The sequence below is a fragment of the Trichosurus vulpecula genome, chromosome 8, assembly GCF_011100635.1.
Source record: "Trichosurus vulpecula isolate mTriVul1 chromosome 8, mTriVul1.pri, whole genome shotgun sequence".
Classification (NCBI taxonomy): Eukaryota; Metazoa; Chordata; class Mammalia; order Diprotodontia; family Phalangeridae; genus Trichosurus; species Trichosurus vulpecula.
The window spans coordinates 254,540,817-254,556,396 of record NC_050580.1 but is presented as its reverse complement, the minus strand read 5'-3'; the positions used below and the strand labels follow the sequence as shown (position 1 = coordinate 254,556,396).

The 15,580-nt window shown below is 37.3% G+C and overlaps 1 protein-coding gene across 1 annotated transcript in view; it reads left to right on the top strand.

Moving 5' to 3' along the window:
- UNC79 (unc-79 homolog, NALCN channel complex subunit) overlaps positions 1-15,580 on the top strand; it is a 291,664-nt gene that overhangs the window by 167,460 nt on the left and 108,624 nt on the right. Inside the window, exons 26-30 of the mRNA XM_036735956.1 lie at positions 2,452-2,738; positions 5,288-5,470; positions 7,558-7,720; positions 10,379-10,528; positions 11,111-12,334. Of these exons, the coding sequence (XP_036591851.1) occupies positions 2,452-2,738; positions 5,288-5,470; positions 7,558-7,720; positions 10,379-10,528; positions 11,111-12,334 (2,007 nt within the window). The remainder of the gene's footprint in view (positions 1-2,451; positions 2,739-5,287; positions 5,471-7,557; positions 7,721-10,378; positions 10,529-11,110; positions 12,335-15,580) is intronic.

Sequence of the window (15,580 nt, the reverse complement as noted above, 5' to 3'; positions counted from 1 at the left end):
TAAATATATACACACAGATATTGTATGTATACATATAAACTGGATTTATTACAGGCTTCTCAACAGCTGAAAGTTTATATTTTTTATTTGAGTTGCCAGTAGGGTGATTTTTATTTGAGATGCTTAATAGGATGCAGCTGAGCATAAATTTGAACAAGAATGAAAAACTTGAATATAGGTAATCAGCCCCATTTTAGCTTCTAACAAAATCTAAACCTTAGTCCCAATAATACAAAGTTAGGAGAGACTTTAGAAATTACCTAGCTCATTTGGTTGAGTTTCCTCCTTATTTTACAGATGAGGAAACAGGCCCAGAGAAGAAAAGTGACTTGTTAAGGGTCAAACAGCAAGTTAGTAGCACAACTGGGGACAAGAGTCCATTGCTCCTATCTCAGAATTCATTGTATCACAGCTGCTTTTCACAAGGGGCAGGTGAACAGAGGACCCCTGGCACTAGTTTGGGCTTTGAAAATGAGAGGGAAAACCAGTGTCAATAAGGATGGTCAAGTTGAGTTACCTACAAAATTTGAAAAATAAATAAATGAAAGGACTTAAAGCAGATAAAAAATTATTATTTGTTTTAGGAAAAGCTAAGCATTGAGGAATTTTTTCCTTTTCTCGTTTGGTGAACATCTAGCGTAACTTCATGCTATGTTTCCTTAGTTTTGAGTGGCTCACATTTTCCCTTTTTGTTTTTTGTGTTTCCCTGTTAAACTATAGAATCAAATCCTTATTATTAGTTTTAGATAAGAAAGACATGTAATTGCTATTGGAATTATCCAACTGATTCAACACACTGTCATATGATGTTTTTGAGATCTATCAAAAAGAAACTTCATTAGAGGTTCCATTTTCTTCTGTGAGTGCTAATGAAACTGAGTCAGTCATTTTACATGCTATAAAATATTTTCATAAATTCCGTGTTGTTTGATCTTCACAATAAACCTATGATGTAGACAGTGTGACTGTTTTCATTTCCATTTTACAAATGAGGAAATTCAGGTGTAGACCCGCCCCAGGTCACGTGATTAGTAAGTATTTTAGAGCCAGATTTGAAACTAGTTCTTCTGACTGCGAATTCAGTGCTTTTCTCCTATGTCAGAATCACGTAATGGAAGGGATTTTAAAGGTCAACCTCTCATTTTGCAGATTAAAAAATGGAGACTGAGAGACAATGTGACTTAAAGTCACGTGGCCAGTAGGTAGACGAGCTGGGATTTATACTGTTGCCTTCTGACTCCAAGTCTAGTATTCTCATACATACTATCTTCAAATGGGCCAGTTCTGTTGAATAAAAGTAGATGGAATGCACCTATCACATCACTGATAGAAAAGCTAGAATTAGGACCATAGGATCAAAGATCCAGAACTGGAAGGGACCTTTAAGGAATGGAGTCCAATTGCCTTATTTTACAGATAAGGAAACTGAGGCCCAGAGAGGTTAAATTAGTTGCCTCTCATATAGCTAATAAGTGTTTGAGGTAGAATTCAGACCCAAGTCTTCCTGACTCCAAGTCCATTACTCTTTCTACTGCACTATCACGCACCAAAATTATAAAGAAGCAAAATTATGTTTAATATAAGAGAAAACTTCCTAATAATTAGATTGTACAAAAGTGGAATGGGTTGCCTTGGGAAGTAGTGAATTCTTCATCAGAGACACAGTAGAGGGGATTCTGTTCATATACGATTTAGCCTGGGTAACCTCTGAGGTCTTTTAGAACTCTGTAATCCTTCAATTTTAACAAAATGATGCAACTGTCCAATAATTTTAGCTGTAGGATATCATTAGTCCTTTTTATCCTCCTTGGTTTTTGGTGAAATATTTTTATTGCTGTTCTTAAACATTTACTGTATAAAACTCTAGATCAGGAGTTCTTAACTCTGTGTGTGTGTGTGTGTATGTGTGTGTGTGTGTGTGTGTGGTGGACTCCTTTGACAGTCTAGTGAAGCCTATGGACCCCCTACTTAGAATGATATATTTATTCATAAAACACAATACATAGGGTAACAAAGGAGACCAATTATATTTAAGTATAGTTTAAAAATCTTTTTAAAAGATTCTCAGATTCCAGATTAAGGACCCCTGCTTTAGTGATACTTTTCATGTAACATGGACTATAGAATTTTATAAAGTGATATTCCCTTTAAAAACCAACCAGATGCAAAGTGCATTAAATATTTGTTTTGCTTATGATATATGACCTCGTTCCCACTCAAGATATTCTATTTTTATCACCACTTCCATGATATTACAAGATTGATTTGCTGTGTTATTTGAAGAATAGAAGGGTCTGCCCCTCCCCAGCTAATGCTTTGCTTTCTTGGGCATAGTATGTCTTTATGTTTCTTGTTGAGAACTGAAATTTTAAAATATCATGGAAGCAGTCTAAGTCAGAGATCATGAAAACTTAACACAGATCTAACTAACAGCATTTCTTATATTGACAGGGCAACAGTCTCCTGAGAATGATAACACCATAAAGGATTTGCTCCCTGAGGATGCTGGGATTGATCATCAGACAGTCCACCAGCTGATTACAGTTTTAATGAAGTTTATGGCTAAAGATGAGAGTAGTGCGGAGTCAGACATCAGTAGTGCTAAGGCCTTTAACACAGTCAAACGGCACTTGTATGTTTTACTTGGTTATGACCAGCAAGAAGGATGCTTTATGATAGCCCCTCAAAAAATGCGCCTCTCGACTTGTTTCAATGCATTTATTGCTGGAATTGCACAAGTAAGTGTGGCTTTCATTCTCAATAGACTCTCTCAGTTAGGTAAGCCATATACGAGAATTAGTCAACTTCCTAGCTGTATAATATAAGCAGTTTTTAAAATGTGCAAAGTGTCATTCGGTAATATAAATACTAGATCATTCAACAAACAATATTAAGCACCTACTGTGTGTGAAGCATTGTGTCGGTGCAGGACAGATAAAAGTTAAGATAAGACATGGTCCCTGTACTCATAATCCAGGAGTGGGATAAGAAAAACACAGCATTACATGATAGCATTAGAGAGTTGCATAACAATGTGCTATATGCTGTCGGAAGGGGAAGGTTGTTACTCACCAGGAAGAGCAGGGCTGGTTTCATGAAGATGTCATTCATACCAGACTTTAACAGATTACAATTTACCAGGAAAAGAAGGGAAGGGAAGAAATGCCAAGTATAGAGAACAGTCTGGGAAAAAGCATGGAGGCAGGAAAAAGTAGGCCACCCTTAGGAGATAGAGAAGTTCACATTTATATGGCATTTCATATTTTAAAAAAGCATTTCCCTCAAGACATGCCAATAAGGTAGGTAGTGTAAAAGTATAATTGACTTCATTTTACAGAGGAGATAGGAGATTGGACAAGGGCTAGTTATGAGTATAACAGGTAGCCAGCCTGTACTTTAAGGCACCAGGTTTCAGAATGGGAGCTGTGGGTACGACTTCTTCAAGCACTTACAGCCATGAAATATATGGCTATATCAGGCAGCAGCTGTACGGAGTTGGAAAGACATTAGGCAGCAGGAAATTTAATAATCCTTGCCTTCTTTCTATAATTGTCTTCTGAATTTTCCTTTGGAGTTTTCTTTGGGAAGTAAAGTCGGTGTATGATGTTACAAAATACTTATGTCCTTTTACCTTATGATATATCATCGAAGTTCTCTATAGAATTGTAAGAAGACTTTAATATATGGTCATATAATTCCCCATCACTAGAAGTATTCAAGCATATATATGTATATGCACATATATAATACACATATATTTGAATTTTTATGTGTATATATATATGCAGTTCATTAGTTATAAATATATGCACATTAACAATTTTTCAACTGTGTTTCTACTGTAAGCCCTTAAAACTGTTCAGAGAACTCTAAAATTGTTGAATCACAGAATCTCAGAGATGGAGATAATCTTAGGTCCCTGTGCTAGATGATTGAACATATTTTCCAGCAGTAGAACAGAAATTCCTTCTACAACATCCTGGTCAGTGTAATTCTCCTTGTACAGTACCGACAGAGTTTTCTACTACATTTTGTAGTATAGGTTACACAATTCAATATTTCCCAAAATTACTTTTGATGATGCTGATAGATCAATGCATGCCTCTCATTCATATGGTGGTGGTAGAGGGTATGCAGTTTTACATGCCAAACCAAGGGAAGACTTTGAACTCAGACCTCTAATGTTATCATGTAAACAGTAGCCTTGCGGACAGTCTTTTGTTTGTTTTGACATTGGGCACATTTAATTGAGATTTTTTCCCCTCCAATTTTCTGATTGACACTGAGAGTAGGCTTATGCTTTGTCCTTTTTCATTCATTCATTCATTCACTCACTCATTCATCCATTCATCCATTCATTTCTCCCTCCATCAAGTATTTGGTGAGTGTGTACTATGTATAATATAAAGATGAGTAAGGTGAATGGCTCCTGACCTCATATATAAAACATACATATATTTGTATTTATAGAAACACGAATGGATTAACATATTAGTAATATACATTGTACATATTTCTATGTGTATATATACATATGTAAGGATTTATTTTTAAAAATCTGGATCATGATTTTATCAGTGTAGGGAACTCCCCGTAAAGAATTGTCCTTATCAAAGCGGATTAGAGAGATCTTTGCAAACCTGTCATATTAGATAGACTAGCTAGGAGCACTGAAAGGTTATGATGCCCCAGGTCACATGTCCAGTGTATGTCAGATGCAGGACTCCAAGGCCAACATTCCATCTACTATGTGCTGCCTTTCATTCAGAGCCAGGTCAGGTCTAGAATTTCTTACTCCAAATCTAGAACACTTTCCCTTACAACACACTGCCTTTAGTGTACAGAAGTCAGAGAATTAGATAGGCAAGATGACCTCAGAGGTCTTTTCCAGTTCTGAGGTGCCGTGACTTTATGATGCTGTGAGGAATATAGATAACTAGTGCAGGTAATTCATGAGTAAGAGACAACTGTGGGTAGGGATGGTCAGGGAGGACTTCATGAAAGGAGTGAGAATTGCATCTGTCTTGGGGACCTGGCACATTCTGCCTTGTATTGTAGTTGCTTGTGTTTATATCTTGTCCTCTTATTAGAGTGTAATATCAGGGACATTGTTTTTTTCATGACTTTATCTCCTGATAATACTTAACTTCAGAACTTTGCTAGATGTTGAATAGCTACTGTTGAAGGAAATGTGGGGGTGAGGGCACCAACAAGACAGAAAAAAGAGGGGGGTGGTAAGCATGAATGCTTCAATTTGCTTTCATTGATCAATTTATATCTATTTCAGGTGATGGATTATAACATCAATCTGGGAAAACATCTTCTCCCTTTAGTGGTTCAAGTGCTTAAGTACTGCTCTTGTCCTCAGCTGCGACATTACTTTCAACAGCCGCCTCGTTGCTCCCTATGGTCCCTGAAGCCTCATATTCGGCAGATGTGGTTGAAGGCATTACTTGTTATTCTTTATAAGGTGAGCCACCTTTGTTACTTTTCCATTCTGGGCACAATGATCCTTTTAGGGAATCTAGCATTAACATAGTACTTAGGCAGCCATTCTGCAACTTCAGGCATGGTGTTCGTGAGCCTCCAAAGAAAATTAGCCTTATGTAACTTGGAATTGAGGTCTATGCAGATGCTTGGGAGAGCGTTAAAATAGTGTCTTAAAATATTTCAGCATCCCAACAAATATTTATTAAGTGCTTAATGCAGAATACTGTGCTAGGTATTCTGAGGGATGTGCAAATTTTAGATGAGACATATTCTTTGTTTTTAAGGTTCTTACAGGCCAATAGCTACTGTGAACTCCTAAAGAGTTTATAATGATTACTAACATTTCTATAGTACTTTAGAGTTTACAAAGGACCTTACATATATTATCTCATTTTATCTCTCACAGCAGCACTGTGAGTGAGATAACAGAGACATTATTATCATCCTTATTTTACAGTTAAGAAAACTTTGGCACAGGGGTCAAAGTAAAGTGGATTGCTCAGGGTCACACAGATAATAAGTGTTAGAACCAGGATTTGAATCCCAGTCTCTGATAGGAAATCCAAAGCTCTTTGTACCAAACTGAATCTAATTTTAAATTGGTTGTCTAAAAATTTAATAAAAGGAAAGCAATATTACAGGAGAAAGTTCCATAGGAGCTATGTTATAAATTGCAATTCATTCCCAAGTGACCAAAATTAAGACTACAAGAGTTTAAAATGGACCTCTAAATAAATCTGAGATTATAACATAGAATATTCCTGGGCTGAACTAGGCTAGTCTATTCTGTGGCCAAATGATATTACAGGGGAGTTTGTTATGTAAATTTTGTCAATATCCCCTGTTAGAAGCCTTGGAATTGTCTTTGACTCTTCCTTTCTCTTTTCTTCTTATATCCAGTCAATTACTTTGTCCCATTGATTCTCTCTTTCTAAATCCATTTTGAATTTATTTTCCCTCTCTTTATTTCCACTGCCACTACCCTACTAGAGGCTTTCATTCTGTTTGACTAAACTATTGTATTAGCCTCCCAGCAGATCTTTCTGCCTTTAATTTAATTTCCCTTTAGTCTAGTCTTTATACTAGAATAATCTTTATTATATCTAGATTTGGATATGTCATTTTTTTTGCTCATAAATCTTCACTGGCTCCCTATTTTTTCTAAATATAATTCAAATTCCTTTGCTTGTGATTTAAGGCTCTCTAAAATTGGGCATTATTTTACCTGTGCTACTTTGTCTCATATCTCTACTTTCCATGTACTCTTTAGCCAAACTGGTCTTTTTCTTGTTCCCAGAATGTAGTGTTTATGCTCCAGCTTCCATACCTTTTATTGGGCTGTTACTTGGCCTTCGATGCCTTCTTCTTGCTTTACATATTGCATTTTTATCCATATTTCAAAGCCCAACTCAAATATCACCTCTTTTGTGCAGCCTGATATGATCCCCCTTGTTACTAATGACCTTCCTGCCTTGAATCTCATACAACTTAACATGAAATGTTGCTTATTTTATTTATATGTTTTTATTTCATATCTCTCTGGTAGACTACAGATTTTGTTATTTCTCATAGTTCTTTTACCTCCGTTTCCAGCTTTATTTCCTATCCATCCTTTTCATACATAATCTCTTCTGGTCGAGCTGACCTGCTAACTTTTCTCCATATGCAATGTTCCAAGCCCCACTTCTTTGATTTGCATCAGTCTCCCTGCATTTGTTAACTGTGTTCCCTCCTCACTCCTGCCTGTTAGAACTGTTACTTTCCTTTAAAGCTAGCTCAAGTGCTACCTCCTCCATAAGGCCTTGCCTCCTTCCTCCATTTATTAGTGCTCCCTCTCCCTCCCCCTCTTGAAATTACTTTGTACTACTTTATATTTATATGATTACTTATCATATTCCCTGGAGGGAAGGGACTTGTTTTACTTTTAACGTTGTATACCCAGCTCATAGGACAATGTCTTGCATATAGTAAGCAATCAATAAATATTTGCTGAATAAATGAATTAACAATATTATTGTGAAATGTTTCATATATGTATATCTATAATGTATTTCATTTTATTTGCAGTATCCATACCGAGATTGTGATATCAGCAAGGTTATGTTGCATCTCATCCATATAACAGTCAATACGCTCAACGCACAGTATCACAGCTGTAGGCCTCATGCTACTGCAGGACCTTTGTACAGTGACAACAGTAACATCAGCAGATACAGTGAGAAAGAAAAAGGTACTTTCAGCATCTGAATTTTACCCCCTATTCTGCTTAATACACCTTGCATGATGTGTTTGGGAGAGAGGGGTTCTTTCAGAGTCAACCTACATATCAATCCTTTATTTCTTTTTAAAACTTTCCCTTCTAACCCTGCTTTATTAATTTTCAAATGTTCCTTGAAGAGAAATTACCAGACTTTTTTGACATTAATAGTATTGTCTCTATGAATCATTTGATATTTAGTGAAGAAGCCTTTATGAACCTTTTCAGAACCATTAGGAAATTTCTTTCTTTGATATGTCACCAAAAAAATATGTTCTCCAGCACTCTAAGGAGCCATCGTTTTGAAAGTCTCAAGTGTGTTTCTGAAATCAGAATCATAATTTGAATGAATCTAGGGTTGAAAACATCTCCTATTGTCATCTGTCAATAATAAATGGTCTGGATTGGTGATTCAAGATTCTGTTCACGATAGTAGCTAACACCTTAAGGTTTGCAAAACACTTTATATATGTTATTTCATTTGCTTTCTCATTAGGGAGTACATCCCAAACATCCTAAGCATACAGATTATAATGACCTTGTTTTAGTAAGCATTTTCCAGGTAACTGTTTTTCTTGGAATGAAACAATAAAAGTAAATTATAAGAAGAATGTAATTAACATCAGAAATATTCTTATGAGAGCAGATTTGAAGAGCAGAGGCACTTTTCCACAATAAATGCTAGATTGACTTCATCTGACCTATTTGGAGCTAATTGATATTATAATGAACTATAGGGGTATAGATACAGTCTTGATTGAACCAAGAACTATTACTTTATTATTTACAGATGCCAATTTGATTCTAGGATAATTCAAATTTCTAGCCTGATTCTAGAGTGGGATCCAAGGGTCAAGTTAGGTTTGGATTACTAGGGCTACCAAAAACCTGCCCTGAAGTAGTCATAACCCCCTGGTTTGGCCCCTGACTTTTCCTAACCTCTGTTTAGGTTGTTCTAGAGGTTGGTTTTAGCTCCTGTTTTGGGACAGAGGTTGGACATAGTTTTCTGTTCATTCAGCACTTTAATGAACAATATTTTCCAACTCTGGGAGTGGAGTCAAAAGGGAATCATATACTCCCTCAATTTTGCTTTTCAAAATGGAGAGCTAAGAAGTGGAACTGACATACCTGTCATTGTCATATTAAAGCAGATCTGGACATAATATCTTTTCTTTGAGCGATGACAATAGTAATGTTATATCTATATAGCTCAGCAGTTGGGCCTTAATCCTAAAGGCAAATTCATCATAAGCATTTACTTTTCATTTGAATAAAAAGTTCAGCATATGTAGTTTTGTTAATGGGTTCTGTCTGATGTTAAATTGACTTGCAGAATCTAGGTAGGGTAAGAATGATACCTGAAGTGCAGTTACTTTTCTGCTACTTCAACTAGCATGTGGTTAATACTCAAAAAGTAAACAAAATAATCATAACCACACCTTGGCTTCATTGTTCTTGATAATGGGTCTAGAAGCCAGGTTGCACTAAATAAAGCCCAAACACTATTATTTCATTGAGAAAAATCGAAAAAAAATTGTCTTTGAGGTATGTAAGTCCTGCTGAGTAAGAATAGAATGCCATTTTTGTTAATCATGGTGTGTGACGCATGTCAGTAGTTTTTTCCCTTGCTCATTTGTTGCCTTCTGGGCATGATAAAAAATCAAAGGAAGTGGACTTTCTGAAAGAATTCTCTGGATCTTTGCTGTTTTCATCATTAATTTGCCTCTGGTCCTATCTGTGATTTAAAAGTGACCTACAGGAGATATCCAAAAGAGGACTTGGCACCCGGACAAGCACACTGAACAAATAAATTAGCATGTGTGTGTGTGTGTGTGTGTGTGTTTGTGTGTGTGTGTGTATGAGTCCACATGTGCACTGACCCTTAGGACTATGAAAGAGATGCTTTTGGAATCTCATGAAGTATATTACAGTAACATATGATGAATACCACAGAGGAAGAATCTTAATTGTATTAGGAAATTTTTTTTGTTTTTTTGTTTTTGCTTATTTACTCTTTCAGTCCATAATCATTTGTGGAGCTTTTGAGATAACAAATGGCTTTTATAAGCTTTTTCTGTGTTGTGTGTTTCATTATCAAATGTAGAGTACAGTATTTTGCATTTACAAAGTTAAAGGTGCATGTAGTGCTAGGCTGTGTCTATACTAGTCTTAAAACTCCCCCAGGATTAAAAAAAAATTCCACATTCTAACATGGTCTTGTATAGTTTAATTTCCTTTCATCAAAGTAGACTCAAAAAATCAGACAAAACAAAAAAAGAAAATAAGTTGGCTCAGCCAGTTGCCCCGGTGTAAAAAAAGTATCATGCAGTTTTAAGAGCATTTAACAACTCCCTTCCCCCATCTGGCTACATTGGGGTAGTGAGATCTGTATCCTGGAAATGACGCTGTAGCATGAAGTATGATGGCAGCCTCTTGGTAGGTTGCTGTGCTGCACAGGTAGAAAATTTGAAATCTTGAAATAGTACCAAGCCATGACTTGAACTAGGTTGGTGTAGATACCTTCCTCAAAACTTAATTCCACAAATGCTTTCATGGAAACACTAGTGTAGACACAGCCTAAGAGATGGTGGAGTCTCTTAAGTGTAATTATGACTTTCTCTCCCCAATTAGAGGAAGATAGTGTTTTTGATGAATCTGATATTCATGATACACCTACTGGACCCTGCAATAAGGAGTCTCAAACTTTTTTTGCAAGATTGAAAAGGATAGGCGGCAGCAAAATGGTGAAATATCAACCGGTTGAGATGAATGTGCAGAGAAGTATGAATTTTTTATCTTAGTAATTTTATGCAGAAATGTTGTACTCTACTGTTTGTTTTAGGCTAAAACTTAATTTGATTATGTTACTACACTTTTTTTAATACTATTGATTTTGATATATATGTATGCACAAACAGTATATATATAGATACATTTATATATATACGAGAATTGACAGATACATCATTAATTGTCATGATTGTCTCAGAGGGCCATTGCTTAATTTGATTTGTTGCAAAATGTTTGCTTCTCTTCCACACAACCTGAATACAGTTCCTTAGATCTGATTCAGCCAAACAAACCCCATCTAGGGCTCAACTGAACAGAGCTGAGGAATTATTTGGAAACCTAATTGTCTGCAAAAACAGACCTTAGAGTGCCATTTTGGTTGTCCCATGGCACAGTTCTAATCTGGTTCTTGCAATTAGAAAGCCTTGCTAAGAACTTGCCCAGAAAGTCAGTTTTCCCCACTTGTGGTGCTGGGATTGTGGATTATGGTTTATGCCAATTATGTGCTGGAGCATGAGGGGAAAAAAGTGGATCGTCAAGTAAAATAGTACTAGCTTTTTCTGTTTTAATCAGGTGAAATAGAACTGGCTGAATATAGAGAAACGGGTGCATTTCAAGACAGCATTCTACGCTGTGTGAGAGAAGAAAGCATTCAGAAAAAAAAGCTGCGCTCTTTAAAACAAAAATCTCTTGATATAGGGAATGCAGACTCCTTGTTGTTTACCTTAGATGAGCATCGTAGGAAGTCCTGCATAGACCGGTGCGATATAGATAAGCCATCTACCCATGCTGCTTACATCACACATAGACAAAATGACTATGGAAGACCCAGACAGAATTCTTCTACCAGGCTGGACAATACAGAAATCCCTGAGAACCCCATTATAGAGGGTTTTCAAGAAACCCGAAGACCAGTCATACCAGAAGTCAGATTAAACTGCATGGAGACGTTTGAGGTGAAAGTTGATAGTCCAGAAAAACCTTCTACTCCTAAAGAGGATCTAGATCTTATTGATTTGTCATCAGATTCCACATCAGGGCATGAAAAGTGCTCAATCATCTCCACATCAGACAGTGACTCTCTTGTCTTTGAGCCTCTTCCTCCTCTCCGAATAGTGGAAAGTGATGAAGAGGAGGAAACAATGGAACAAGGTACTGAGGGTATCTCTAGTAAAAATACTCTGTCCTTTCCTTCAACTCCCACTGGGCCCTCTGTGCTCAGCTTAAGCACAACTCCTCTTGTGCAAGTTAGTGTAGAAGATTGCTCTAAAGATTTTTCTTCTAAGGACAGAAGAAATAGTCGGTCATCAGAGAAAAAGGAAACCCCTACCCAGCTTTCTGAAGACCCAAAAGATGGTGAAGAGTTGTCAAAGCTGGAGACACTTCAGGAATTTTCCTGTGGTAGCCCTCTCACTCTGAAACAGAAGCGAGACCTTCTGCAGAAATCTTTTGCCCTCCCTGAGATGTCAGGTGATGATAGCACTGAGCTTAGCATGGAGGAAGAAAAGGAAGGTAGACAGAGTTCAAGTTCATGTGCCAAAACAGTTCTCCTTAAAGTACCTGAAGATGCTGAGAGTCAGTCTGAAAGTGAAAAGCCTGATGCTAGTGCTGAGTCTGACACAGAGCAGAATGCTGAACAAAAAGCAGGAGAGGATGGAACTGAGGAGTCTGAATTTAAGATCCAGATCGTGCCTAGGCAAAGGAAGCAGAGGAAGATTGCAGTCAGTGCTATCCAGAGAGAGTACCTGGACATTTCCTTCAACATTCTAGACAAACTGGGAGAGCAGAAGGAGTCAGGTAAGCACATTTCTCTTCCTCCTCCATAGCCCCATACGCTCCCACCCACTGAGTCTTTCCCTGAAGTTTGTGCAACTGTGATAGAATTCTGGCCCTGAATATGCATCAGATTCTTTATTCTTATAATGTCAGCCTCTGACATTATAATTGCTTCAGAAACCACCCTGGCTCCCTCCTGCTCCAAATAGCACGTTGGATTCAGATGTGGTTTTACTGGCTGCCTACATGTCACAGTCTTTGTTGTCTCCTAAGCACTACAGTCAACTCTTGATTATCCATGTTTCTAGGAGAGGCTTAATATTCCTAAAGCTTTGTTCTGAGCCAGTTGTTTCCCTTCTCTTCCTCACAAGAGCCACACCCAGAAGCAAAACAGACCTCCATTCTTTTCTGCACATCCATTAGTGAGCAGTAAGAGACCCCAAGGAGGAGCAGAGGTGAAGGGCCTCAGACAAGTTATGGACCAGATGAAAAGGCCCTGAGTTATTGAGAGCTGACTGTATACTCATTTAGAGTTCACAGCTGATTACACGTTTAGCTAAATGTGTTTAGAAATTCTCAGCTCTCAGCTATCTAAACAGTAGTAGTTACAACTAATGTAATCCATAGGGATCAAGATACTTATATGTAGATCTGGGGGCATGTGGGTGCTTAATAAATACTATTTGCTGATGACATATGGTCGTTACACTACAATTCTCTGCTGAAACGGCATCTTTAATGGTCTCCGGGAAGCAGAGTGTCTAAGTACATCAAGGTGAACAGTTCAGGTACCAAAGACTTCCATCATCTTAAAATATTTCAGGTCTCCTGAAGGCTTGACAGTGCTGTTTGCATCCCTCGGTCTCTTTAGTTTGTATCTAGAAAGTTATAGCTTACTAGAAGAAATAGGACTGGTTAGGAATGATCATTTCCAAAAAACAATAGTTAGAGAACGTTAGAGCTGGAAAGAATTTTAGGAATATTCTCTATTCTATACCTCTTCCCAAACCTTGTTTTACAAATAGACATACAAAAGTTCATAGGGGTTAAATCACTTTACCCAGAACCCTATGACAAATTAGTGACAGACCCACAACTAGAACCCAGGTCTTTCAGGTCCAAATCCAGTGCTGTTTCTGAAAATAAATGACATCTAGACATTTGTCTCCTTTGATAACAATCTCTGTTTTACTTATCTTCCCTTCTTGGTCTGTAGGGTGCTAGACACTGTTCTTGAGTACCTAATAGTGTCGTGGAGAGTAATAGAAATTATAGCTGTCAGAGATCTTGGATATCATCTATCTCAACTCTCCCATGTTAAAAGGTGGGAAAACAGGCCCAGAGAAGTCAAGTGATGAGCCCAAGCAAGGTCGCTTAGCTATTTAGTAGCAGGGCCAGGACTCGAATCTAAGTCTTCTGACTCCTATCCCACTATAGATGGTAGGTAATCAGTAATTGCTAACTAAATGAATTTAGAGAAGGTAGAAAACTGAACCTGGCATTAACAGGTAAGGTTAGGGTGACTTTGAAGTAAGAGCAGCTTTAGACAACTTAGAGCTGGACTTATTGCAGTTAGAGAATTATTGTCTTTCCTTAATGATAGCTTGGAATTTCCTCTTTCTTAGTTGAACACCTGGGGTATATGGGGATACGGTGCCTATATAATCTAGGCATTGTATGTGAGATGTCTTCTTATTCATCCTTATTATTCATCTTTATCTTGAAAGCCCTTACTATTCCCCACCTGCTCTCCCCCTCCTCCTGAGTGAGAGTAGAGAAATCAGACTCTATCGTTAGTTATTTTGTTCATTCAATAAGAACGTCTGCTGATATTGAAATGAGAATGCTTGGTTGCTCTTACAGACTAATAAGATGGATTAATAGAATATTACAGCTGGAAGCCACCTGAGTACACATCTATAGAATGTTAGGACGTAGCGTGTATAATGTTAGTTTTGGAAAGGGCATTAGAGTATGTGATCATAAAATATTAGAACTAGATGGAAACGTTGGAGCTGCAAGGGACCCTTTCCTTTTATAGATAAGGAAACAGACTCAAAGGTTATTGATACGCTCAAGGCCATGCAAAAGCCATTTTGGATGGTATCATATTATTCTCTTCTCTGCAAAAGAGGAAGTAATCAATAAACAAAGAGAAAGCAGAGTAAAAATAATTGGCCTAAAGGAACTTGGTACCCTGATAGGTGTTGCTTTTCTTTTTTTGAGTCTGGACCTGTGATTTTATCAGAGTAAGGAACTTCTAGTAAAGAAACACCCTCTATCAATGTGGATTGGCAACCACATAGCAATTTATAATCATAAAGAGTTGCCTGGGGAAAGATTAGGAGACTTGCCTAGGGTATCACATAGCAATTACCTGTTAGTGGAAGGTTTTGAACCTAGGTCCTTCTGATTCTGAGGCCAGCTCTTTATCCTTTACACTTCACTTCTCCTCAGTGATATACTTAAGATTACTGAAGTACGATAAGCCTTTTCTTTCAAGATGAAAACTACAGCAAGATTTTTTTTAAACCACAAATATAATTGAGGAATTAATAAAACGTGACCTTTAGCCATTCTTATCATCTGTTAGTTTTGGACTCATTGGTAGTTTTGTACTTTACTGGTAAATAAATAGTAAGAACATACTGAAAGGAATGAGTGAAAGAGGGATATTTATCCTAAAATGGAAGCCTGGGAAAAGGTAGTTCAGAAAATCACTTTTGGGAACAATCCAGAAGAGACTTGTTTTTTGTTTGGGGATGGAGGAGGGTGAGGAAGAAGTATATCTTTTATACTGGCTGGCTTTTTTCAGAGTTCTCATATACTCTGAGTGTTGGAAGGATCATAGAAACATAGATCTAGAAGATGAAAGAGACTTCAGCAGTCATCTAGTCCAACCATCTTATCTTGTAGAATAAGAAAATGAAGGCCAGGGAGGTCAAGTAATTGCCCAAGGTCATATAAGTATTGAGTATCAGAGGTAGGATTTGAACCCATGTCCTCTGACTTTGGTGTACCCCCTCCTTTTATAGCTGAAAAAACTGAAACAGAATATTTGAGTAACTTCCCCAAGGTCGTACAACTAGCAAATGGCAAAGCTGGGATGTAAATCCAGATCTCCTGACTCCAGTTCATGCTATTCTTGCCGTTATCCTCACGTTATTTTAATGAAGATAGTCATTTTCATTGTCATCATATCATACTTTCTTTGAATGACTAGTAATTCCTGGGAAGACTTGTAATATAATACCTCAGTTAGTGGAG